The sequence below is a fragment of the Pan troglodytes genome, chromosome 6 (genome assembly GCF_028858775.2).
Source record: "Pan troglodytes isolate AG18354 chromosome 6, NHGRI_mPanTro3-v2.0_pri, whole genome shotgun sequence".
NCBI lineage: Eukaryota > Metazoa > Chordata > Mammalia > Primates > Hominidae > Pan > Pan troglodytes.
The window spans coordinates 138904893-138932313 of record NC_072404.2 but is presented as its reverse complement, the minus strand read 5'-3'; the positions used below and the strand labels follow the sequence as shown (position 1 = coordinate 138932313).

The 27421-nt window shown below is 37.6% G+C and overlaps 1 protein-coding gene across 4 annotated transcripts in view; it reads left to right on the top strand.

Moving 5' to 3' along the window:
* The window catches only part of IQUB (IQ motif and ubiquitin domain containing), an 82958-nt gene that overhangs the window by 10298 nt on the left and 45239 nt on the right, over positions 1–27421 (top strand). For all 4 annotated transcript variants that reach the window (XR_010158979.1, XR_010158980.1, XM_003318749.7 and 1 more), the window contains exons 2-6: positions 12569–12969; positions 14879–15013; positions 21562–21723; positions 21809–21981; positions 22173–22328. Coding sequence is in view for 2 of the 4 variants with exons in the window: in XM_003318749.7 (XP_003318797.3) it covers positions 12573–12969; positions 14879–15013; positions 21562–21723; positions 21809–21981; positions 22173–22328 (1023 nt within the window). In the remaining 2 variants the exon portion in view is untranslated. The remainder of the gene's footprint in view (positions 1–12568; positions 12970–14878; positions 15014–21561; positions 21724–21808; positions 21982–22172; positions 22329–27421) is intronic.

Genomic DNA, 27421 nt, shown 5'->3' with positions numbered 1-27421 from the left:
ATTCAACAATGCTTCATGCTAAAAACTCTCAATAAATTAGGTATTGATAGGACGTATCTGAAAATAATAAGAGCTATCTATGACAAACCCACAGCCAATATCATACTGAATGGGCAAAAACTGGAAGCATTCCCTTTGAAAACTGGCACAAGACAGGGATGCCCTCTGTCACCACTCCTATTCAACATAGTGTTGGAAGTTCTGGCCAGGGCAATTAGGCAGGAGAAGGAAATAAAGGCTATTCAATTAGGAAAAGAGGAAGTCAAATTGTCCCTGTTTGCAGACGACATGATTATATATCTAGAAAACCCCATTGTCTCAGCCCAAACTCTCCTTAAGCTGATAAGCAACTTCAGCAAAGTCTCAGGATACAAAATCAATGTACAAAAATCACAAGCATTCTTATACACCAACAACAGACAGAGAGCCAAATCATGAGTGAACTCCCATTCACAATTGCTTCAAAGAGAAAAAAATACCTAGGAATCCACCTTACAGGGGATGTGAAGGACCTCTTCAAGGAGAACTACAAACCACTGCTCAAGGAAATAAAAGAGGATACAAACAAATGGAAGAACATTCCATGCTCATGGGTAGGAAGCATCAATATCGTGAAAATGGCCATACTGCCCAAGGTAATTTACAGATTCAATGCCATCCCCATCAAGCTACCAATGACTTTCTTCACAGAATTGGAAAAAACTACTTTAAAGTTCATATGGAACCAAAAAAGAGCCCACATCGCCAAGTCAATCCTAAGCCAAAAGAACAAAGCTGGAGGCATCACACTACCTGACTTCAAACTATACTACAAGGCTACAGTAACCAAAACAGCATGGTACTGGTACCAAAACAGAGATATAGATCAATGGAACAGAACAGAGCCCTCAGAAATAATGCCGCATATCTACAGCTATCTGATCTTTGACAAACCTGAGAAAAACGAGCAATGGGGAAAGGATTCCCTATTTAATAAATGGTGCTGGGAAGACTGGCTAGCCATATGGAGAAAGCTGAAACTGGATCCCTTCCTTACACGTTATACAAAAATCAATTCAAGATGGATTAAAGACTTAAACGTTAGACCTAAAACCATAGAAACCCTAGGAGAAAACCTAGGCATTACCATTCAGGACATAGGCATGTGCAAGGACTTCATGTCTAAAACACCAAAAGCAATGGCAACAAAAGTCAAAATTGATAAATGGGATCTAATTAAACTAAAGAGCTTCTGCACAGCAAAAGAAACTACCATCAGTGTGAACAGGCAACCTACAAAATGGGAGAAAATTTTCGCAACCTACTCATCTGACAAAGGGCTAATATCCAGAATCTACAATGAACTCAAACAAATTTACAAGAAAAAAACAAACTACCCCATCAAAAAGTGGGCAAAGGAGATGAACAGACACTTCTCAAAAGAAGACATCTATGCAGCCAAAAAACACATGAAAAAATGCTCACTATCACTGGCCATCAGAGAAATGCAAATCAAAACCACAATGAGATATCATCTCACACCAGTTAGAATGGCAATCATTAAAAAGTCAGGAAACAACAGGTGCTGGAGAGGATGTGGAGAAATAGGAACACTTTTACACTGTTGGTGGGACTGTAAACTAGTTCACCCATTGTGGAAGTCAGTGTGGAAATTCCTCAGGGATCTAGAACTAGAAATACCATTTGACCCAGCCATCCCATTACTGGGTATATATCCAAAGGACTATAAATCATGCTGCTATAAAGATACATGCACATGTATGTTTATTGCGGCATTATTCACAATAGCAAAGACCTGGAACCAACCCAAATGTCCAACAATGATAGACTGGATTAAGCAAATGTGGCACATATACACCATGGAATACTATGCTGCCATAAAAAATGATGAGTTCATGTCCTTTGTAGGGACATGGATGAAATTGGAAATCATCATTCTCAGTAAACTATCCCAAGAACAAAAAACCAAACACCGCATATTCTCACTCATAGGTGGGAATTGAACAGTGAGAACACATGGACACCGGAAGGGGAACATCACACTCTGGGGACTGTTGTGGGGTGGGGGGAGGGGGGAGGGATAGCATTGGGAGATATACCTAATGCTAGATGACGAGTTAGTGGGTGCATCACACCAGCATGTCACATGTATACATATGTAAGTAACCTGCACATTGTGCACATGTACCCTAAAACTTAAAGTATAATAATAAAAAAAAGTATTTTTTTCCCCTACTTTATAAAACGAGTAATTATGTAATACCTAGGAGTCATTATTAATGTATAATTATCATTAGCCATTTGGAAATTTTAGAAATAGTTCATTACTAATTAGCTAACATTTATTATATGCTTATTGTGTGCCAGGCACTGTTTGCTAAGTACTTTATATACACTACTTTATTTAATTCTTGGAAGAAACTTTGATGTTGAAACTACTAATATCCCATTTCACAAGTGTGGAAAATGAGACTTAGGTTAAGAAACCTCTGTATCTCAAAGTCATATAGCTAGTAAGTATCAGGAACTGTGAGGGGTCTGGTGTTTTACCCTATGTACAAACTAATAAATTAGTCACTGTTTCTTGGATGCTGGGTCAAAGGACACATGCAAAAGAAGTAGCCAGTGCTTCAAGTTTGTGCCAATTTCCCAAGCCCCACCCAGTCCAACAGGGGAAACACAAGTGAGTCTACATGGTTGCTTGCACATGGGGAATTTACTGCTTTTACAGTAAACCAAAGAAAGCCTGCTCTTTGTTTTGGGGAAAGAGTTTATCTCAGCTGTTGCAGTTTCTCGGTGCAAACAGAACCCTGAGAAATGGTCTGGGTAAACAGTGGTCGTGGCCTTGCATTTTTGTCACACCCACAGGAACATGTAGGGACACTCAAGACCCATGGCCGATTGCTTCTTTCAACAAGAAGTTGTTAAGTCTAGATTCAAACTCAGGTGGGCTGGCTCCAGTCAGCCCTTCTGAAGTTCCACTTTAGGAAACCAAAGCTGAGAATCACTGTACTGCATGGCAATGAAGTCATGACTTAGAAACCTTGACATTTCTTATTTTTAGGTTGAATAAATGCTTATCACTGCTAACCATCATAAACACAGTTGCTAATCACCCTTTTTATAAACAACTAATGTCTTGAAAACATGTAGTTATTTGGGTCATTCATATCATTAATTAAGGACCTATGAACCTTAGGCACTACTATACATACAATCTACAGGTTACAGAGAACTGTGATCTCTGTGTGTGTGTGTGTGTGTGTGTGTGTGTTTATTTAGACAGGGTCTCACTCCATCACTCTGGCTGGAGGGCAGTGGTGAGATCTTGGCTCACTACAATCTCCACCGCCCTGGCTGAAGCGATCTTCCCACCTCAGCCTCCTGAGTAATTAGAATTGCAGGTGCGTGCCACAATACAATGCCCGGCTAAGTTTGTATTTTTTGTAGAGACAGGGTCTTACTATGTTGCCCAGGCTGGTATTGAATTCCTAGGCTCAAGAGATCTGACCACCTCGGCCTCCCAAAGTGCTGGGATTACAGGCGTGAGTTACTGCACCCAGCCCTCATTTTGTTTGTAAGGAGATAGATTGCTTGGAGGGGAGAAATCTAGGACACCTAACATACTAAAATTAGGGTGAAATAAATATAAGCATTAGAAACCATAGCAACTAGGAAATGGAGGCAGACACATTGAGGAGGAAGATGGAGGGGTAAGGATTTATCCAGTACCTATGAAAGGAACTTTATAATATGTGGCTTCCATTTCTGACTGCATTGATTTCACATGTCTCATGGCTTTAAATACCATAGACTTCTGACTCTCCAATTTCCAGGCCAACATCTTCTCAGAACTTCAAACTGCTAACCCAGTGTCCAATGGGCATCTCAAACTCAGCATACCCCAAATCAGACTGATCTAATTTCCATGCATACCTCAGGCCTCCTTTATTTGAAGTTTTCCTTATTTCTGTAAATGTAGCTCTATCCTTCTGGTTACTTCGGCTAAAAATGTTAGCAGTATCCTTGATTCCTCTCTATCTCATAGCCCACATTTAGTTCATCACTAAATCCTTTCAGCTGTATTTTAAAAATATATCCAGAATCCAGTCAGCACTTCTCATCATCTCCTCTACTGTCACCCAGGTCCATTTCACCTCATGTCAAGGTTACTACAATAGATTCCAGTAGACTCCTAATGTCCTACCAGCTTCCCACTCCCCTACCTTCCACAATCTAATGCCCTCTCCCCACAACCTCGTCTCTAGCTTCATCTTCTATTGCTCTTTTCTTAACTCACTGCTCTCTAGCCACATAAGTTGACTAGCTAGTTATTCCTCAGATATGTGATGCTTCTCATTTCTCCATTTGTCCTCATGCCTTGCTTATTTTCTCAGTTCAGCCTCCTGCTCAGATGTCATTTCAACCAGAGAGGCATTCCTTCCCCACACATATACTTAGCAAAACTTGCCACTCTGCTCTGCCATACTCTTTCCTGATAGTCTCATACTTCCTAGCCACCTTCTTTGCTTTATTATTTTGCTAGCTCTTTATCTGATCCAATGTATATTTTACTAATTTAGTTATTACTTGTCCATTTTCCTCACTAGAATATAAGCTTTTTTTAAACTGCAGATCAAAATCTCTGCAGTAAAAACTGCAAACTACCAACCAGATCAAAATCCCTGCAGTAAAAAAAGCTTATATTCTAGTGAGGAAAATGGGCAAGTAACAACTAAATTAGTAAAATATATACTGGGTCAGATAAAGATATGTATCAAATATCACGTGTGTCCAATAAATATGTGCAATAATTGTGTATCAACAAAAATTTAAAAATTTTTGAAAAGCCTTGTCCATGGCTGTGTGTAGAAACATAGAAGTGTCTCTACACACAGCTAAAAGGGGGACTGGTAATGAGTAGGTACCCAATAAAAATTTGTTGAAAGCATGAATGAATTCAGCCATGGCCAATGCTTTTCAAAAATTTAAAAATTTTTGCTTATACATAATTGTACATATTTATTGAGCAACTGTGATATTTGATACATGCATACAATTTGTAATAATCAAATTAAGGTAATTAGGATATCTGTTACCTTGTCATTTCTTTGTTCTGGGAATATTCCAAAACTTTTCTTCTAGCTATTTTGAAATATAAAATATTGTTAACTATAGTCACCGTACGGTGCTATCAAACATAGAACTTACTCCTTCTATGTAAATGTATTTTTGAACCCCTTAACCAACCTTACTTCATCCTTCCTCCCTCCTGCCCTTCTCAGCTTCTGGTAACCATCATTCTACTCTCTATCCTTGTGAGATCAACTTTTTAAGCTCCTACTTTTGAATGAGAACATGTGATATTTGTCTTTCTGTGCCTTGCTTATTTTACTTAACATAATGTCCCCCAGTTTCACCCATGTTGTTGCAAATGACATAATTTCATTCTTTTTTATGGCTTAATAATATTTCATTGTGTGTATACATGCCACATTTTCTTTCTTTATTCGGTGGTAGACACTTAGGTTGATTGGCTATTGTGGATAGTGCTGCAGTAAACATGGGAGTGCAGATATCTCTTCAATATGCTGATTTCCTTTCTTTTGGTTATATACCCAGCAGTGGAATTGCTGGATTATATGGTAGAACTATTTTTAGTTTTTTGAGGAAACTTCCTGCTGTTTTCTACAATGGCTGTAGTAATTTACATTTCCCACTAACAGTGTACTACCATTCCCCTTTCTTTGCATCCTTGCCAGCATCTTTTATTTTCTTTTTGACAATAGCCATTTTAACTGGGGTGAGATGATGTCTTATTGTGGTTTTGATTTGCATTTCTCTGATTATTATTGATGTTGAGTATTTTTTCATATACCTGTTGGCTATTTTTACGTCTTCTTTTGAGAAATGTAGTGATTATATTGATGAAAAAAATAAATTGGGGGTAGTTGAGGTATGATTAGGGAGGCCTCCCTGGAAACTGAGACATGGAAGATGAGGAATTAATCATAAAGATTTGTAGTAACAGGCCAGGTGCAGTGGCTCATGCCTGTAATCCCAGCACTTTGGGAGGCTGAGGTGGGCAGATCACCTGAGGTCAGGAGTTTGAGACCAGCCTGGCCAACATAGTGAAACTGTGTATCTACTAAACATACAAAAATTAGCCAGGCATGGTGGTGGGCGCCTGTAATCCCAGCTATTTGGGAGGCTGAGGCAGGAGAATTGCTTGAACCAGGAGGCAGAGGTTGCAGTGAGCTGAGATCGCACCACTGTACTGTAGCCTGGGTGACAGAGCCAGACTACCTCAAAAACTGTTTGTAGTAACACATTTCTGACAGAGGAAACATAAAATGCAAAAGCCCCAAGAGGGAGATCAGCCCTAGATATGGTAAAAGGTGGGGTTGTTTAGAAGATGAGGTCAGAGAGGCAGGGGCTAGATCATTTATGACCTTGAAGGCCATGGTGAGTAGTTTGGATTTTATTCTGGAAAGCATTTTATTTTAGAGGTATTTAAGCAAGTATGAGAGGGGCATGGCATGATTTTCTTTAAAAAATATTTTTCTGGCTGCTGTGAGAATAATAGATTTTTTTGGCGGGGGTTGGTGGGGTAGGAGTTTCAAGAATGAAATTAAGATAACCAGCTAAGAGACTGTTGCAGTAGTACTGTCAAAATATGATAGGATGGCAGAAAAAAGTAGACTGAGACTAAATTTTCAGGTCAGTATTGACAGTGCTTTTTGAGTGGCTGGATAATGGGTGAGCGAAAGAAAAAAAAAATAAAAGGATGACTCTAAAAGTAGACCTTCCTTGGTTGTGTTATATTATTGTTTTATTATACTGTTAGATATAATTTACTCATGTTACAGTTATGAAATTTATTATCTTAGGCCTATTGGATCAACTCTCATGCCCTGGTGGGCATTCAAGCTGGTTTAATCCTTTTCAACCTTATTAGACAGATATAGGCATGGCTTGCCCTTTAGGTATCTATACCTTCGGACTGCTTTTAAGTGTTGTGTCTGTTAAATGGGGCCTTGTTCACATTGGGTAGTGTCAGATGGAACCTAACAAAGTTTCAGGGCATAGGTGAGCAAGCATTGTTCTTGCTGGCTGTAGGAAAGACAATGTAATTGCTGTTGTGAAATGGTTATTCTTACTACATAGCTATGAAAATAATCACTAGATACTGACTCTCAGAAGCTTTTTTGGTGTTGGTCCATGGATGGTTCTGATTCCTCATGGAAGACAGTTCCCTGTGGTTCTCTAGAATTTCTGCTTAAGAGACACTGACAGCTTTGTTTTGAATTTTGTTTTCAAGGGTATTTGTATACTGAACAGTCTTAAAAGATATAGGGTCTCTTTCTTTTTTTTTTTTTTTGAGATGGAGTCTCGCTCTGTCACCCAGGCTGGAGTGCAGTGGCGCGATCTCGGCTCACTGCAAGCTCTGCCTCCTGGGTTCACGCCATTCTCTTGCCTCAGCCTCCCGAGTAGCTGGGACTACAGGCGCCTGCCACAACGCCCGGCTAATTTTTTTGTGTTTTTAGTAGAGACGGGGTTTCACCGTGTTAGCCAGGATGGTCTCGATCTCCTGACCTCGTGATCCACCCGCCTCGGCCTTGCAAAGTGCTGGGATTACAGGCATGAGCCACAGCGCCCTGCCGATATAGGGTCTCTTTCTAAAGCAGAGGTCAGATTTATCTGTCTAATATAATAACAATGATATATTCCCCCAAGGCAAAGGTTAGGCATATTTGCTTGCAGTCCATTATAAAGGATTGGAGTTTCTAAGCTTGGGGTTTCTTAGCTGTGATGCAAACCCACTGTGTGTATGGCATCTAATTGGGCATTCCACATTGTTCCTCTGGGATTTGGGGGCACAGGGATCCTATGTGAATATAAAGCTCATGCTATCTGCTGTGCCATGAGTAATAAAGTCCTTTTTCTCTGGCCCAGGAGTCTTATCTATTCTGACAGTATTCATGAAACTATGGCAGGCTAAATTGTTAGCTTGTAGGTAGGATGAAATCTCAGACCTGTCATAATTTTTAGTTCCTATTCCTAAAGAGGCTTTAGCACTCTTGATCACATACTCTCCCAGCCACCTTGTGTTTTCCCTACTCTACTAGCCTATGATGTCTTATCTAATTTTTTAAACAGGTAATACATTTATGTTGTTTAAAAATATTAAAAATAATACATTGAGAATTCTGGAGCCCACCCTTGTTCTGGCTACTTCCTACTCACCTTGCCCCCCATCAGATAACTAGTTTTCTTAGTTTCTTTCATACTTTTCTGAGTGTTTCTTTATCCAAATAGAAACAAACACGAATATATATTCTTATTTCACCTTCTTTCTTTTTCTCACTTAATAAATCTTGGAGTGTGACTTCTGTCAACATATAGAGTACTTCATCCTCCTCTTCCTCTTTCTTCTTTTTGATTTGGCTTCTTTATTAAGTATAGCACAAAATCAGAAAGCCACATAAAACACATTTACAGATTAATGAATTATGATAAGATAAATGCCCTTTTTATCATTTTCACCCCCACAACAGATATGACAAATGATTGTTTTGTATTTCTGTGTGTGTATGACTTTATGACATTATTTTTATAAAGCCAAAGTGCATTTATATTTACCCATATATTTTCACTTTCTTTGCTATTTATCATTTCCTATACTACTGACCTTACATCTGGGATCAGTTCTTTTTCCCTGCCTCGTAGATTTTCAAAAATTGTTATTGTTATTGAAATTCCTTGAGTCTTAGTCTTAATAGCACACTTTTTTCCCCCTACTGAAAGGAGCATTAATTGCTTTTACTTTTTGTCATCTTTCTAGTAAGGGATAATCTAGACACATTAAAATTTGCCCTCTTTAGTCTGCAGTGCTATACATTTTAATAAACGCATATAGTTTGCATAACCACTACCACAATTGAGATTTTGAGTGTTTCCATCACGTAAAAAATCCCCACATCCTTCTGTAATCAACTCTTATCTTTACCCTTAGGCTTTGGTATATTTTCTAACCCTAGGATTTGTCATATAAATTGAGTTAATAGTATACAGCCTTAGTAAAGCTGGCTTCTTCACTGAGCATAATTTGAGTTTCATCCATGTTGTTGTGTGTACCACTTGTCTTTATATGCACTCACTAGCACTTGCTATTAGAGAGCTTTAAAAAATATTATTTTAATTATTCTAATAGGTATGTAGTGCTATCTCATTGTGATTTGAAATTCCATTTTTATAATGAGTAATGATATTGAGCTTCTTTTTATGTGTTTGTTCTCAGGGCTGAGACTAGGGTGATGCAAATGATGTACCTAGGCCCAAAATTTTAGGAGGCATTCATTTTCAGACATGAGTACAAGTGTAGAGCAGTTAGGCACTTCACTTGCCTCAACCTAGGCCTGGCCCTGCTTAATTGCCTTCTATATGTATTCTTTGGTGAAGTGTCTGTTTAAATCTTTTACCCTTTTTAAATATTATTTTTTCTTATTATTCTCTAGATAGTCTGGATATAAGTCCTTTATCAGATATGCATTTTGTGAAAAGTATCTTCCAGTCTATGATTTGTCTTTTTATTCTCCCAGTTGTGTTTTCTGAAGAGCAGAAGTTCTTGATTTTGTTGTTATTGCTGTTTTTAGAAGATACCATCTTGGCTAGTTTGGGGTGTTGGCTAATATGTTGCTAGGAGGTAGGGCTTTGTTATGATATTCTCTTTCTAATTAGGCCATTAAGCTCTGTTACAGGAGAAAATAATCAAAATGGTGTTTTTGTGTGTGTGTTTGTTTTTTGTTTGTTTGTTTTTTGTTTTTTGTGGTGAGAGCCTGAAGAAGTTTCTTGATCTTTTTTAAAATTGAGCTTTGTTCAGGTTTTTCTCATTCCACTTCTTTCCCTCTTGATTGTTTTGAAATTTAAAAACTATGTTTCTGTTTTTTATTGCTTGTAGTGAGATTTAACTATGCATATTTAAGTAACAAAGTCTAAGGTTAAGAATATGTCCCCCTTGGAATGGGAGGCCATTATTTTAAGTGAAATACCTCAGAAACAGAAAGTCAAATACCACATGTTCTCACTTATAAGTAGGAGTGAAATAACATCTATACCTGAACATAGAGAGTGGAATAATTGACATTGGAGACTTGAAAGAAAGGGAGCATGGGAAGGGTGTGAGGGATGAGAAATTATTCAGTGGGTACTGTGTATACTATTAGGGTGATAGCCTCAATAAAAGCCCAGACTTCACCACTACACAATATATTAATGTAACAAAACTGCACTGTACTTGCACTCCCTAAGTCTATACAAATAAACAGATTGTAAGGATTTGAGAGAGTTTGGTCTGTTTTTTTCCCTTCTCAATTATATATTATTGTCTAATATTTCAATTTACTATCATTTTGTATTAACAGTATTTGTTTGGATTTACTCATATGTTTATGATTTTTCACATTTACCTTTCCGAGTTGCACTTCAGACATCCCTTGAAATCATTTTCCTCCTTTGAGTATATTCTTTGGAAGTTCCTTTAGAGCAAATATCTTGGTGGTAACTTAGTAACTAACTTGTAAATGCTTCTGTTTTCTTTCTTGAGAGGTAATTTTGCTGGGTGCACAATTCTAGGTTGATAGTTTTCTTCTTTCAGTTAGCCTATTGTTGCATTGGCTCCTATTTTTCTGATAAGTCTGCAGTGATTTTACTTTTCTTTGTATTAATGTCAGCAAATTAATATGATTCAAAACAGCAGATGTTATATTCTTTATCATTGTACTTTCAGGACCTTCTCTTTGTCTTCGATAGTCTGTAATTTCATTACAATGTATATGACTATTAATTATTTTTATTTAACCTGTTTGGTATATATTTATGTTATGCTTCCTGGATCTGAGGATCCGTATTCTTTTATCAGTTTTGAAGAGTTCTCAGCTATTACCTTTTAAAATATTTTTCCTGGCTGGGTATCATGGCTCATGCCTGTAATCCCAGCACTTTGGGAGGCCGAGGCAGATGAATCACTTGAGGCCAGGAGTTCGAGACCAGCCTGGCCAACATGGCAAAACCCCATCTCTACTAAAAATTCAAAAATAAGTTGAGTGTGGTAGCACATACCTGTAGACCCAGTGACTCAGGAGGCTAAGGCAGGAGAATCACTTGAAACTGGGAGGTGGAGTTTGCAGTGAGCCGAGATTGGACCACTGCACTCCAGCCTGGGCGACAGAGCAATACTCTGTCTCAAAAAGAATAAATAATACATAAAAATATTTTTTCTCCTCTATCTTTCTATTTTTCCTTCTGGGACTCCATTTTGACATATGTTAGTTCAGAAGCTGGCAAACATTTTATGAAAAGGACTTCACAGGTTTTTTTTAGACTGCAAAGACCGCACATAGTCTCCAATGCATCTTTGTTGTTTTTTGGTTTCACAATACAAAATCATTCTTAGCTCACAACAAAATATATGCTTAGCAAAAACATGCTAGGCTTTCTTTTCCATGGCTTTTAGTCTCATATTTTTTGTATCTTATCTGTTTGCATCATTCTATATAAAATCATTTTATTTATCTTCCAGTTTACTAATTCTCTCTTCAACTGTCTCTAATCTTGTATAGCTTATTCACTGAGATAAACAATTATATATTTTTATTGCAGATATTTCCATTTTTAAAAATTTATAACTTAGTAGCCAGAGAATTCCACTGGCTATGGGTGAATTTATTTTCTCCATAAAGATTTGTGCTCAAAGTAGAAGCCCCAGAGAGAGCTTTTCCACCTCACTACTGTTTCAAGGTTTCATATTCCCCTTGCCTTTGCCATAGAAATCTGGTCTGGGGGCTACCTTCCCTATTTTCCCTTCCTGACTTCTATAGGTGGGCTCCCTGCTATATTGGACATTTGTTTCTCTGATTTAACTCCTGCATCTGCAGCCCGGCTCTGGCATGCCTTGAACTATCCTGGCCCAAGCTTTTAGATGCTGTCATCTTGTCTTCCAGACCCAAGCTCGTGGTTGCTATAGCTGTGGGTCTAGTCAGCTCCAAGCTCAATCCATATTTGTTATAATAGGTTTATTTGGGGGGAGCAGAGGTCACTGTAGACCTCTGCTACAATTTGTAAGAGCAGAGCTACTACAAAAAGTGTATTCTGTTCAGGGTACACTTGCTATAGAGCTGGCTGGTTCCTTGGAGCTTCTAATCATTTGTAATGCTAGAAGCATCCATCAGTTTCGTATTCAGAAAAAAGAAATTCAAAAAGTCTTTTCATGAGGCATTCTTCATTAAATAAGGAAGTTTCAAAAAATATGAGACTAAAATAAGGAAGAAATAAGAAATGACAAGATATTAAAAAATGTTTTTCCATATATTCTTTGCAGAGTATTGTCAAATTTATTGTTTTGAGGTTCTTTTTTTTAACCTGATGCTATTACTAAGATAAACATTTTTTTAAATTGAGCAACATTTTAGTTGAATATTATGAATGTTACTCTATACTAGCAATGAATTTGATTTTTTGTGTAGAAACTTCATCTATGTAGTAAATGTGTTTATTTTTCTTAATTCAGGAAAATGTCTAATCAACAGGAGAAGTATGAAGCTCAGAATATAGCCAATTCAACAGAAGAGAGTGATGATGCTTTTGATACTGTCACTATTCCAGTTCCCTCAGAAGAGCCTCAAGAGTCAGATCAAACTGAAGAGCATGAATCTGGAATAGAACAATTCAGTGAGAGCCATGCAATACATGTTGAGGAGCAGAGTGACCAAAGCTTTTCAAGCCTGGAACCAGACAATGAACAACTCATGGAAGAGGTTATATCACCAAGACAAGTTTCATATACTCCGCAACATCATGAAAAGCAATATGCAATGCAGAGGCCAAATGACGATAGTTTGGCATTTCTGGATAAAATAAAGTCTGTAAAGGAGTCTTTGCAAGAATCAATGGAAGATTCTCTAGCAACAGGTACTACCTAAGGAAGATAGGCTATTTCATTTTCTCATTTTGAAGAATGAGTGCGTTTTCTTGTTGGCTTATTTTTGCTTAAAGATTTGTTTTATATTTGATATTCCTTTCCCTTTCCCTTATCCACCAAACTTCCAGAGTTACATAGCTTGAATCTCTTAACTATTTGTGAAAGCTTCTCTATTCTGCAGTATCTATTTTTCGTCAATGAATGAGCATCATTAAATTTAAAAATTGATATTTATACATTTTTTCAAAGAAAGTAGGTTTTAAAAATGTTTACCACCTTGGAAAATGATGGAGAAATTATTGACTAAAATGGGAATTATTTTACATGCCAATTTGGAATTAATTGTTGTACCTAAATAGCAAGAGGTGCATGGGAACTAGACAATAGATTTTTCTAGTTTCGTATCCAGTGCTCGCTTATTCTACATATCATGTTGCTTTTACATATTTCTGTAGTCTGTTTAGTGTTAACTTATATTTTCCTTCAGAAAAATCATTGTTTTTCATTGTAGGTTAATTTTAAAGACACAAAATAATGTTGATAGCATACAGTAGTTATTATTATATTCTTAATAACAGCAGAGTGGCAGCAGCAATAAGGTGGTTACACAGAGAACCATTCTAGTTGCGTGGTTAACTGACTGCTCCTTTTCCGTCTTGTGAATGAGTTTTGAGAGAGTTTCTGCCTACAGAGTGGAGAACATGAGCCATGATTTAACAACAATAATAACAGCAGCTTAGTTTGGCTGGTAAAATGTAGCTTTTGAATCTGGTGGTGTAGTTTACCCTTGTGTGATGTGTCCATATAAGTAAAGAATGAAAAGAAGGAGAGAAAACTACGTAAGCCCAGTTATACCTGACTGAAGCAGGTATCTCTCAATTTTAGTATTTAACGTAAATTTGGGTTTCATTTTTGGGTATTTCTGTCATTCCCTGATATTATAACTTAAACACATAGTGATTTTTAAAAGAATGTTGTCTTGGTCCTTTACCTCCTGAACTTCACAAATCCCTTGACACATTTCCCCTTCCCAAAGCTTAAGAAGTCACTACTTATGAAAGTTTTAAAATTTATTAATTAAAATAACCTTCTTATATTTGCCATCTGAGAAAGTATTCTCTTTGTTGATAGAGAACTGTGGAAACAAGTTTTAACAAGCTCAAAGAACCTTCGCATTACCAATGCCTACTTAAATTTTGTCATGTTATTGATAAATGTCTTATTTTTAGCTTTACGAAAACTGTAATTTCAGGAATCTAGAAATATACAAAACTTTTTTGATCCACAGTCTTTATTCTATACTCCATCTTCTTACATCTTCTCCATTAAAATTTGAAGTCTGTAGATGTAAAACAGTTTACCCATATTAATTACTTTTTACATACTGTATTTCCCTCCTATATTCATGAACAGATAATCATTTTATAATAACATTTAAAAAATTTTTAATGTGTAAGTATCTTGATTCTCTCTTTTCTAGAGGGGATTGAGCCATATAATGTCCCTCTTTGTGAAAAGTAGTTATAGTGCGTTTCTAACTTCTGGGACACTCTCTCTGTCTCAGGTCTCTCTTTCCTAAATTCACTGTGCAAAAATGCGTGATTTCCTGAGATGTATCCTATGCTTATATCTGAATAATACATACCAGGTATTGAACATTAGAGCTAATTTTTGAGATTATGGGTTGATTTTCAAAGCAACTAAATATTGGCTACTTCTCCTTATAGAAAATTAAAAGTAACTGTTATCATTGGGGCACAGCAGGGAAACACTAGCAAGAACAACTTGTATTCTGTGTAATTAAAAATTAACATATAATTCTGTATCTGTTTATGGACTGTAGTTTGCTGACCTTTGCTATATTTGACTATAATTCTTTCTTTTCTATTTAATTTACAGTAAAAGTTGTACTTATTCCAGTGGGCCAGGAAATTGTAATACCTTTTAAGGTTGATACCATTCTTAAATATCTTAAGGACCATTTTTCACACTTATTAGGTATCCCACATTCTGTACTGCAGATAAGATACTCAGGTAAGTTTGGAGGCTAATAAAACATATCAAGACTTTTCTAGTTTTAACATGTAAACAATCAAGATCTTTGATTTTAAAAACTAAATATCTTGGTACTAATTGAACATTATATTGTGGTTATGCATTCACTCATTCAATACATATTTAGTAAGGACATACTTTGTTCTAGATACTTTGCTAAGAAATGAAGATACAGAGAAATGTGAAATAAGATTCCTATTCTAAAATTCTTTACAGATTAGTAAGGAAGAAGATGCATGCAGTAGCTACCATGTAATGTGTAAATGCTTCCATGGAAATATGCACAAAAAGCTGTGGGAACAGGGGAAGGAACTTGGTAGATTCTAGAAAGTTTCATTTAATAAAAGTGATAATAATTGTGCCAAGTCACAAAGAGGTGAGAAAGTGTGGAAGTTTCGGGAAGTGGTAAGAAGTGTTGAGTGGCTGGAAGTAGATTATATATGGCTAGTGGGAGGAGATGAGATTGAAAAAATGGATGATGAAAGAGAATGTGTAGAACAGGAAGAGGACTGAAAATGATTTATGAGTATTCTGTACATTAAGGTCAATGCACATTTCCATGATGATAGGTATATTTATATTTTGTGGATGATATTGAACAGCGCACTGAAGTTATATTAATCTTGTGTCCTGAGAGGACATAGTCTTTATTAACTATTACAGTTGATCAGACTAACATACCTAAATATATGTTTTTATAGAATATGTCTGAACAGATCCTAATATTTCAAACAGTTTTGATATTGACTTATAATGATGCCACAAAAAGTTTCCAGAGAAAAACAATTTAATTTCCAAATTATTTTAAAAAATCTATTATAGTAAATGTACTCCAAAAGTAAGATGTTCATGTGTTCAGATAAGTGATTGTTAAAACTTGATTTGCTATACAAAAGCTAAAATTTAAATAATTATTAGTAATAATGATTATGACCATATTGTTGGTGTTGGTGATTAATTTATTGACCATATACTGTGTGCTAGTACTTCCAAAAAATGTTTTGCCTACATTATAATTTAATCCACACAGCAGCCTTTTGATGTAGGAATTACTAGTAACTCTTTTTTGGGGAGAAGGAAACCCAAAACTCAAGAAACTTGTGCAAAGTCACAAAACTTGTAAGTGGCAGAGTCTGAACTTAAATGTAGGTATGACTCCAGAGGGAATTTGAAACTGCTGCACATTAACTATAAGGTGAAGTTCAAAACTGGATGAGAGAGCACTTTGAGATTGTAGTAACCAGCTAGTGGTACTTAAGGATTTCTCTGTTCTTTATACCTCATGACCTTTCTTCTTTAGGTACCAGGCATCACCACTGGGTAACAGGCTTATGCCAGCAGCAATTACAAAAGAGCTTGACTCTATGCCAGGCATCCTCTAAAGTGCTTTCTGCTAGTACTAGAACTTGAGCTCCAGTTTGGTGGGATTAAGCCTGTTACAGAAATAAGTAGAGAAATAAAGGGTGCTCTGGGGACCCTGTATTGGTTTCTTATGGCTGTTCTAACAGTCACAAACTTAGTGGCTTAAAGCAGCACATATATTTCGCTTATAGTTCTGGAGGCAAAAAATCCAAAATTAATTTCACTGAGATAAATTCAAGGTGTCTACAGGGCTGCTGTCCCTCTGGAGGATCCAGAAGAGAATCTGATTCCTTGCCCTTCCAGCTTTTAGAGTTGCATTCCTTGTATTTCTTGGCTTATTAGGCCCTTCCTCCATTTTAAAAGCCAGAACTGTAGCATCTTCAAATCTGTCTGCTTCTGTCATATGGCCTTCTCCTCTGTCATCAAATCTTCCTCTTCCTTCCTCTAATAAGGGGACTTGTGATTACATTTACGGCCCAACCAGATAATCCAGGAAAATCTTTCCAACTCAAAATTCTCAATCAAATCCGCAAAGCCACTTTTGCCATATAAGGTAATATTCATAGGTCCGGGAGATTAGGATGTAGACATACTTGGGGCAGTTATCCAACCTATCATAAAGTCCATATGACATTCATGTTAATTTTTTTTTTTTTTTGAGATGGAGTCTCACTCTGTTGTCCAGGCTGGAGTGAGTGTCGCGATCTCGCTCACTGCAACCTCCGCCTCCCAGGTTCAAGTGATTCTCCTGCCTTAGCCTCCCAAGCAGCTGGGACTACAGGGATGTGCCACCACACCCGGCTAATTTTTACATTTTTAGTAGAGACAGGGTTTCACCATATTGGCCAGGCTGGTCTCAAACTCCTGACCTCATGATCCACCCGCCTTGCAAAGTGCTGGGATTACAGCTGTGAGCCACTGCACCTGGCCCTCATGTTAATTTTTTAACTGAAGAATTCAGGGTGTGAAGTAGAAACTCAAAGATCTTAGAATGTGCTTTCTTGAACATAGCCAAAATAGACTACAGATGCTCCTCAATTTATGATTGGGTTATGTCCCAGTAAACCTGTCATAAATTGGAAACATCATATGTCAAAAATGCATTTAGTAAGCCTAACCTACCAAACTTCATAGCTTAGCCTAGCCTACCTTAAGTGTGCTCAGAATAGTTACATTAGCCTACAGTTGGGCAAAATCATTTAATACAAGGACTCTATTATAAGTGTTGAATATCTCGTGTAATGTATTGCATACTGCACTGAAAGTGAAAAACAGAATGATTGGGTGCTCGAAGTGTGGTTTCTACTAAATGTGTGTGGCTTTTGCATCATCATAAAGTCAGAAAATTGTAAGTTGAGCCATTATCATTGTAAGCTGGAGAATGTAGTGGTGTCTGATGGATTTCTAAGAATAAGTAAACCTTTTGCAGTGTTCACATTCCTAACTGCAATTTAGAAGGGCCATAAATTTGAAGATTAATATAGATTCCATCAATAAAGTTTCCATGACACAAAACAGCAGCCAGTCACATAGTTACATTTTTGTATACCTTAAAATAGAGAAAGAAAATTAGTCAATTTCCTGAATACACCAGTGGCTGGGCAGATGGGGGAGGAGTGAGTAGAAGTTAAAACAATAGCATCATAAAAATTAAGCAATGTATACTTTTTCTAGCACAAAACTGGCTTACCTCTACCGTGGCATGAATTAATTTATATGAGTTTCTGATTATGAAAAGAGAGAAAGTAAGGGATTCTGCATATATGCTTCTCTGTTCTGGGGGCGATGTGGTTTGGATTTGTGTCCCCACCCAAATCTCATGTTGAATTGTATTCCCCAGTGTTGGAGGAGGGGCCTTGTGGGAGGTGATTGGATCATGGGGGCAGATTTCCCCCTTGTTGTTCTTGTGATAGTGAGTTATCATGAGATCTGGTTGTTTAAAAGTGTTCAGCACCTCCCCCTTTGCTCTCTTCCCCCTGCTTCAGCCATGTAAAACGTGCCTCCTTCTTCACCTTTTGCCACGATTGTAAGTTTCCTGAGGCCTCCCCAACCATGCTTCCTGTACAGCCCATGGAATTGTGAGCCAATTAAATCTCTTTTCTTTAAAAATTACCCAATCTTAAGTAGTTCTTTATAGCAATGTGAGAACGGACTAATACAGAAAGTTGGTACCAAGAAGTTTGGCATTGCTGTAAAGTTATCTGAAAATATGGAAGCAGCTTTGGAACTGGGTAATGGGCAGGTGTTTGGAGGCCTTTGAAGAAGACAGGAAGATGAGGGAAAGTTTGGAGCTTCCTAGAGACTTGTTAAATTGTTGTGACCAAAATGCTGATAGTGATATGGACAGTAGAGTCAAGGCTGAAGTAGTCTCAGATGGAAATGAGGAACTCATTGGGAACTGGAGTAAAGGTCACACGTGCTATGCTTTAGCAAAGACACCGGCAGCACTGTGTCCTTGCTCTAGGGATCTGTGGAACTTTGAACTTGAAAGTGGTGATTTAGGGTATCTGGTGGAAGAAATTTCTAAACAGCAAAGCATTCAAGATGTGGCCTAGCTGGTTCTAACAGTATATGGTCATATGTGTGAGCAAGGAGATGATCTGAAACTGGAACGTATATTTAAAAAGGAGGCAGAGCATAAAAGTTTAGAAAATGTGTAGCCTGATCATTTGGTAGAAAAGAAAAACCCTATTTCAAGGGAGGAATTAAAGCAGGCTGCAAAATTTATATAATAAAAAGGAGCCAAATGTTAATGGCCAAGATAATGGGGAAAATGCCTCAAAGTCACTTCAGAGACCTTCATGGCAGCCCCTCTTGTCACAGGCCTGGAGGCCTAGGAGGGAAAAGTGGTTTTGTGGGCTAGGCCCGGGGCCGTTTGGGACACTTCTGCATGCATCCCAGCTGCTCCAGCTACTGCTCTGGCTAAAAGGGCTCCAGATATGTCTCAGGCCATTGCTCCAGAGGGTGGAAGCCATAAGACTTGGTGGCTTCCATATGGTATTAAGCGTATGGGTGCACAGAAGGCAAGAATTGAGGCTTGGGAGCCTCTGCCTAGATTTCAGAGGATGTATGGAAATGCTTGGATGTCCAGGCAGAAGTTGGCTGCAGGAGCAGAGCCCTCATGGAGAACCTCTGCTAGGGTGGTGCAAAGGGGAAATATGTGATTGGAGCCCCCACACAGAGTGCCCACTGTGGCACTGCCTAGTGGAGCTGTACCTGTGGAGTCTTCCAGACTCCAGAATGGTAGATCCATTAGCAGCTTGTACTGTGCACCTGGCAAAGCCGCAGACACTCGGTGCCAGCTCTTGAGAGCAGCCATGCGAGCTGAGCCCTGTGGAGCCACAGAGGTAGAGCTTCCCAAAGCCTTGGGGGCCCACCCCTTGCATCACTGTGGCCTGTATGTGAAACATGGAATCAAAGGAGATTATTTAAAGCTTTAAGATTCAATAACTGCCCTGCTGGGTTTTGAACTTGCATGAGATGTGTAGCCCCTTTGTTTTGGCTGATTTCTCCATTTTGGAATGGGTATATTTACCCAATGCCTATATCTCCATTGTATCTTGGAAGTAACTAACTTGTTTTTGATTTTATAGGCTCATAGGTGGAAGGGACTTGCCTTGTCTCAGATGAGACTTTGGTCTGTGGACTTTAGAGTTATTGCTGAAATGAGTTAATACTTGGGGGACTGTTAAGAAGGAATGATTGTATTTTGCAATGTGAGGACATGAGATTTGACAGGAGCCAGGAGCAGAATGATATGGTTTGGATTTGTGTCCTCTCCCAAATCTCTTGTCAAATTGTAATCCTCAGTGTTGGAGGAGAGGTCTGGTGGGAGGCGAATGGATCGTGGGTGCGGATTTCCCCCTTGCTGTCTTCTTGATAGTGAGTGAGTTCTCATGACATCTGATTGTTTAAAAGTGTGTAGCACCTCCTCCTTCACTCTTTCTCCTCCTCTGGCCATGTAAGATGTGCCTTCTTCCTCTTCACCTTCTGCCACATTTTCCTGAGGCCTCCCCAGCCATGCTCCCATACAGCCTGTGGAATGGTGAGCCAATTAAACGTCTTTTATTATTTTTTTCGAGACAGAGTTTTGCTCTGTCGTTCAGGCTTGAGTTCAGGGTGTGATCTTGGCTCACTGCAACCTCTTCCTCCCGGGTTTAAGTAATTCTCTTGCCTCAGCCTCCCGAGTAGCTGGGATTACAGGCATATGCCACCACGGCCTGGCTCAGTTTTGTATTTTTAGTAGAGACTGGGTTTTCCCATGTTGGACAGGCTGGTCATGAACTCCTGGCCATAGTGATCTGCCCACTTTGGCCTCCCAAAGTGCTGGTATTACAAGCATGAACCACCATGTGTGGCCTAAATGTCTTTTCTTTATAAATTATGCAGTCTCAGGTAGTTTTTTATAGCAATGTGAGAAAGAACTAATATGGGGGGTAGGATGGGTATTAAAATAATTATCCTTCCTCTTGATATGGGTATGTCCTGTACTTACAGTTAACACATTGCGTTTTTTTAATAGAATGAATGTTTAGCATATTATTCTGCTCATACCATAGAATGTCTTTATTTTTTAAATGTTTATGGAGTTTCATGGTTGTTATGTATTTATATTCCTGATGAACTGAGAGTAATGTAGTGTTATTTATAATGCCGAATTCCTTCTCAAGAATGCCACTAAAACTCTTCCTATTATGGAGTTTTTTTGTACTAACATCAGAGCAAGAGGTAGAAACTATTAATACTATATTTAATAATTAAACGATATGTGTTCCTATGAGTAAATATATTAATAGTATATTTAATAATTAAATGATATGTGTTCAAAGTTTCAAAGTTCACCTTTGATATTTTCCATCTCCTTAAAATGAGAATGTGTAATTAGCCATTTCTAGAAATGGTGACTATAGTTAATAATAATATATTACATATTTGAAAATTGCTAAGAAAATAGATATTAAGTGTTCTTACCACAAAATGATAAGTATATGAGGTAATGGACATGTTAATAGCTGTATTAAGCTACTTCACAATGTATACATAGTTCAAAGCATGTTGTACACAATATATACAATTTTTATTTGTCAATTAAAAACAAAAAAGAAGATCAATGAATAGCCATTTCTTTGTCATAAAACTTTTAAAAATTTTATTTCAATTTTTAGGAAAAATTCTTAAAAATAATGAGACTCTAGTACAACATGGAGTTAAGCCACAGAAAATTGTACAAGTGGAAATCTTTTCTACAAATCCAGATCTGTATCCAGTCAGAAGAATAGATGGATTAACTGATGTCTCTCAAATCATAACTGTCACTGTCCAAACTGGTTCGTTATTTGATGTCTTTTAGATAAAGTATTTTTGAGTCCCTTCTTGGTTGAGCTTTCATTGAATCTTGGTGTTATCTCTCAGGCCTTGATCAATACCAGCAGGTACCTGTTGAGATTGTCAAATCTGACTTTCACAAACCATTTCTTGGTGGATTCAGACATAAAATAACAGGAGTAGAGTATCACAATGCTGGAACACAAACTGTACCTAAAAGGATTCCCGAAAGACTCAGTATATTTTGTAGGGATACACAGGTAATGTTTTTATTTGTCTCTTTAGGTTTTTGAAGGTATAGACTCAATAATTGTACTGTATGACTCTCTCAAATTTCTCTTAAGTAATTATATGGCAATTAATAAAAGAAAATTAACTCACATATGTAGAAAAACTCCCTTATGTATATATATAGGGGATACTGATTTAAATTTTTAATGTTTTCTTTTAGACAGTTTTTCAGAAAAAAAATCTCCAACAAACTACAAATACAACATCCACACAGATGACTAACATTGGTGTATATGTATCAAATATGACTGATAAACTGGTAACACCAGGAAAGTATTTTTCAGCAGCAGAATACCATGCTCAAAGACTAAAGGCGGTGAGATAACTTTTATTGTGGATGAATACTAAAAATTTGATATATAAGCCAATTGTTCCGAGTGTGTCTGTTTCTCCAAGCCACATTTGCTTGAGAAAGAATGCTCATGAGTATGGGTCATATTTCACTGCTAACAAAGCAGTCTTTATCTCCAGTATTCCCCCATGTAAAGAACCAGCATCCTAAATGCTCCTAATCCTTCCTTTTCTCTTAGGGAAACCCAGCTTCTTTGTGTATTGCCTTTGGCCATTATTAGCCTTCTCAACACTGCTGTCCCTTGGCCTTAAATCTTGTCACAGTAGAATCACCAAGGGAACTTTCGAGACTAATTGAAACCAAATAGGACAGTAGTCGATTTTCTCTGATATTAACATAGCCACTCCAACTCTGTTTTATTTTTTTGCATGGTCTCTCATTTTTCATTCTTTTACTTTCAACCTATTTGATCTACCTCCTACCATCAATTTACTGTGAGTAAAAATGACCTGAAAGCAGTGACTTTAAGAGATTTTGCTTTTCAAATGACAAGAAATCTGGAGCTAGGCTATTCAGCCCAAGACCTTTAGAGACAAACTTGTAGTGAAAAAAAGTTAAGTCTGTTGACTTAATTGCCCTGAAGGAGACAGTATACCAGGGGAACCATGGGGTTAACTTTATAGCAGGCTTTATCAGTGCCAGTTATTCCAGCCTGATAATTTTTTACTTTTTCAGTACAAACTAAATTTCACCAAATAAAGGAATATATGGAGTTATTATATAATTTAGGGAAGAGTGAAGTTTGAGTGGGATTTAGGGGAAGCAGTATTCTGATTGTCTCAATGCAAAACAAGGGTGTGTATAAATGGGCCAACATTAGGTCTGGACTGTGAAGTAGACCAAGGTCACGTTCCTTTGGAAACGAAGTTAAAAGAGATGGGAAATGTTTCTTAGAAGTTCTCTGAAGTTCAGCACCTTGGTTGTATAATTGAGGCTGCTTCTCTCTGTCAAAGTGACGTGCAACCTCTAGGCAAGAGTGGAATGTTTGTTTCTTACTGATCTAATTTCAGACAGGAAAGTTTCTGATAGTTTCTGAATTTAGAGAACGAAGTTTCTCAGTGAGTAAGAAGATAGCAGTCACTAAAAGAAGGGGATTGTTGAAATATTTTATAGTTGTAGAGTGTCCTTGGGAGAAATACTGTTTTTGTTAATTTTGTAGCTGACCTGATGAGTGCCTGTTATTCCAGCCTGACAATTTTTTACTTTCTCAGTCTTAATTAATTTTTACTTTCTTACTATACTGGGCATGGGTGGTGACTCTATGATGTCATCAGAATCATAAACTCCTTTCATCTTTCTACTCCATTAAGCTCATCATGAGCTTGTTACTGTATGAAGATAAAATGGTTGACTAACTTTCATCATGCCTGCATTCCATGTGAGAAGAAGGGAAAAGTCAAGGCAGCATGTTCCATGAATGCCACCTTCAAGAATTTCCCCGGAAAGCCCCACCCAGTGACTTCTACTTGCATCCCATTGGCTTGAACTATGTCATGTGACTATCCCTACTGCAAAAGTGTGTGATAAATGAATTTTTAAAGTAGCATATCATTGCTCCTCAATGAGATTGCAATCTTAGTAAGAGAAAGTAGGGCAAAATGGATATTAAGTAAGGAAATGGAAATTTCTGTCATTTTCCAAACTCCAAAAAATGATATTGAAAGAATAAAAGTATAAATATACAAGGACAAAGAATACATGAGAAGAGTAAATGTGAGTTGTGTTTTTTTTTTTGAAGTTTTAAAGCAGATGGAAAAGTGTTAACTTAGTAGAGCAGAGGAAGTGAAAATCTAAATGCTGCCAACGAGGATGGCATCAAGAACCAAATAGATTTGCCCCATAGAGTCTTGAAAGGTGAATTGGAGGTTCTGTGGGAGGTGGAAGTGAGGTGTGACCTGTTAACAGAGGAATTTATTAAAAGCCGGTATAGGGAGTACATTTCCGTTTAATAAGTTCTTTTAACCTTGATTCCTTTCTACTTGGGTCATGTTTATTTTATTTTTTTAATAGGTTTTGAGTTCACTGCTTACTATTTTAAATCTTTCTTGTTTCAAGAAAGATGATATTTTGCGTGACTACTGATATTTTTGGACTCATTCTTGCTATTTCATTTTGTTTTATTTACTAATTATTCTTATTTGTTTATGCTTTTTTTAGCCTTTTTTTGTTGGTTTGAATAAATATTTCTTTTTTTGTTCTTTCATAGTTCAGAAATAAGTATTTTGTTTTTTCTAGTGGTTATATTACAGAAAAGGGGTCCCGATCCAGACCCCAAGAGAGGGTTCTTGGATCTCCCACAAGAACTAATTCAGGGCAAGTCCATAGAATAAAGTAAAAGCAAGTTTATTAAGAAAGTAAAGGAACAAAAGAATGGCTACTCCACAGACAGAGCAGACCTGAGGGTTGCCTGGTGCTGGTTGCCCATTTTTATGGTTATTTCTTGATGATATGCTAAACAAGGGGTGGATTATTCATGCCTCCCCTTTTTAGACCATATAGGGTAACTTCCTGATATTGCCATGGCATTTGTAAACTGTCTTGGCACTGGTGGGAGTGTAGCAGTGAGGATGACCAGAGGTCGCTCTTGTCGCCATGTTGGTTTTGGTGGGATTTAGCTGGCTTCTTTACTGCAACCTGTTTTATTAGCAAGGTCTTTATGACTTGTATCTTGTACTGACCTCTTATCTTATCCTGTGGCTTACAATGCCTAGCTGTCTGGGAATGCAGCCCAGTAAGTTTCAGCCGCATTTCACCCAGCTGCTATTCAAGATGGAGTTGCTCTGGTTCACACGCCTCTGACAGTTACTCATACACATTTTTTAACATAACTAATTTTTTTATACCAAGTGCATATCTAATCAGCCTATATATCGTTTCCATGAATAAGTCAAGAACCTTACTAGGCTTTTCTTCATTTTCTGCCCCTCCTTTCTTTGTTTCCTCTTTCTAGAAGCTGTCAGGATTTTCACTTTATCCTTGGTATTTGGTAATCTTATTGTAATATGCTTGAGACTTGGTGATGTACCCTTTCCGAGAGTCCATGTCTTGCTGTGGGAAATATACCTCTATTATGTTTTTATGAGTTTCTGTAATCAACTTTCCTTATTTTATCTGGAACTTATCTCAGAAATATTTTGGAATGAGGCCAGATGCTGAGGCACATGCTTGTAATCCCAGTACTTTGGGAGGCTGAAGTGGGCAGATCACTCGAGGCCAGGAGTTGGAGACCAAGCTCGGCAACTTGGTGAAACCCTGTCTCTACTAAAAATACAAGAATTAGCCAGGCATAGTGGCACGTGCCTGTGGTCCCAACTGCTCAGGAGGGGAAGCATGAGAATCACTTGAACCCAGGAGGCGGAGGCTGCAGTGAGCTGAGATCACACCACTGCACTCTAGCCTGGGTGACAGTGAGACTTCGCCTAAAAAGAAAAAAAAAAAAAAAAGGAAACATTTTGGAATGCTGGGATTTATCTTTCATGTCTCTTATTTTTCATTCATTCATTTAAATTTTTATGAGCCTTTGTCCTGCATGCTAAAAGATTTTCTCACCTAATTTTCTTACCTACTTATTACTTCTTATGTTCTACACATTCTGCAGATCAGCTTACAAGAAACTACTAGTTCTCTGTCAATACCCATTTTTTCCCTTCTCCTATTGTAGTAAAGCTTTATCTGAGCATGTGGCTGTTCCACTGATGACCACATTTCATCACCTCCCTTGTGTATCAGTGAGGCCATATAACTAAGATCTGGACAGCGAGATGTGAGGGACAATGTGAGCCACTTACAGTTATCATTCTTAAAATGCTCTTTGTTCCTTTTCCCTCTATTTACTGGTTGGAAGATGGTAAGTGGACCAGCCATCTGGGACATATAAGTAGGAAGCCATTTGTTAAATATGACAGAGCTTTCCTACGAGCCCTAAACTGCTTTGCTAATCCCTGGATTGTCCTGTGAAAGGGAAAAAACTTCTGTGTTGTTTAAACAACTGTGTTTTGGTGTTTTAAATAAGTTGAACAAGTTTAGTAGCACTCAGGCTAATCCATATTCTATTAATTTTTTAAATTTCAAAAATAAAATTTTTGCCAGTCTTTCTTCTTGGTTCATTATATTATTTTATACTGATAGCCTTTCCTTTCTCTGTGAAAATATTAACTATATCTAGTCTGCTCTTGTATTTTGTTTTGTTTTGATTTACTCTAGTAGTTCTAAAACTTTACTATAAGCATCATCTGGAGGGCTCATGAATATATAGAATGCTGTGCTTACCCAGGAGTTTCTGATCAATAGCTCTGGGGTGGGGCCTGAAAATTTGCATTGCTAATAGTTTTCTAGATGCCGCTGATGTGTTTGAGATTCTTAATGTCCAGTGTGCCAATAGCATATTGGTTCACCCAGTCTGACTCCATGATTTTAGGGGAAATGTAAAGCTTGATTATGGGAGAAACCTAGTTTTCTGGATAGGGGGCTTTTTTTTTTTCATCCTGGGTGTCACCTTCTGGGACACTCACCACTCTTGCCTAGGGACAAATATCTCTGTTGCTCCTTGCCTAATTATTTTAGAGGAACCTATCCCTTTTGCAGTTTTTAAAGTCACCTGGTTAGTGGCCACTCTGCTCAGACCATCCATCAGTTTTGGGCTTAGAGCAGTCCTAGAGCCCCTTGTTTTTTCTGACTTGCTTCTCCAGTGCATGATTAGGTTACAGACTCTTTCTTCAATTAATTCTACTGGCCTCTTTTGTTGAAGGGATTCTTCAAAGTTTCTATTCTTTTGGGGGACCCCTTCAGTTTGATCTAGTATCTTTGTCGATATCTGCTTTACATAGTTTTTCTACAATTATTAGGCATTAGGACGAGAGTAAGGGATGCATCAGCATAAGCTCTACCATCAGTCTTGATCCGGCCTCTTCACATTTTATTTTTATTTATGAGTTTAATAAATAAAATTATAAACTCTCAGAAAAAAATGATAAACTCAGCTATATCATAAACTTTTTGAGGGTTTAGTACTATGGTGTACTTTCAAACATATTCATGTTTCATACAAGTTAATAAAT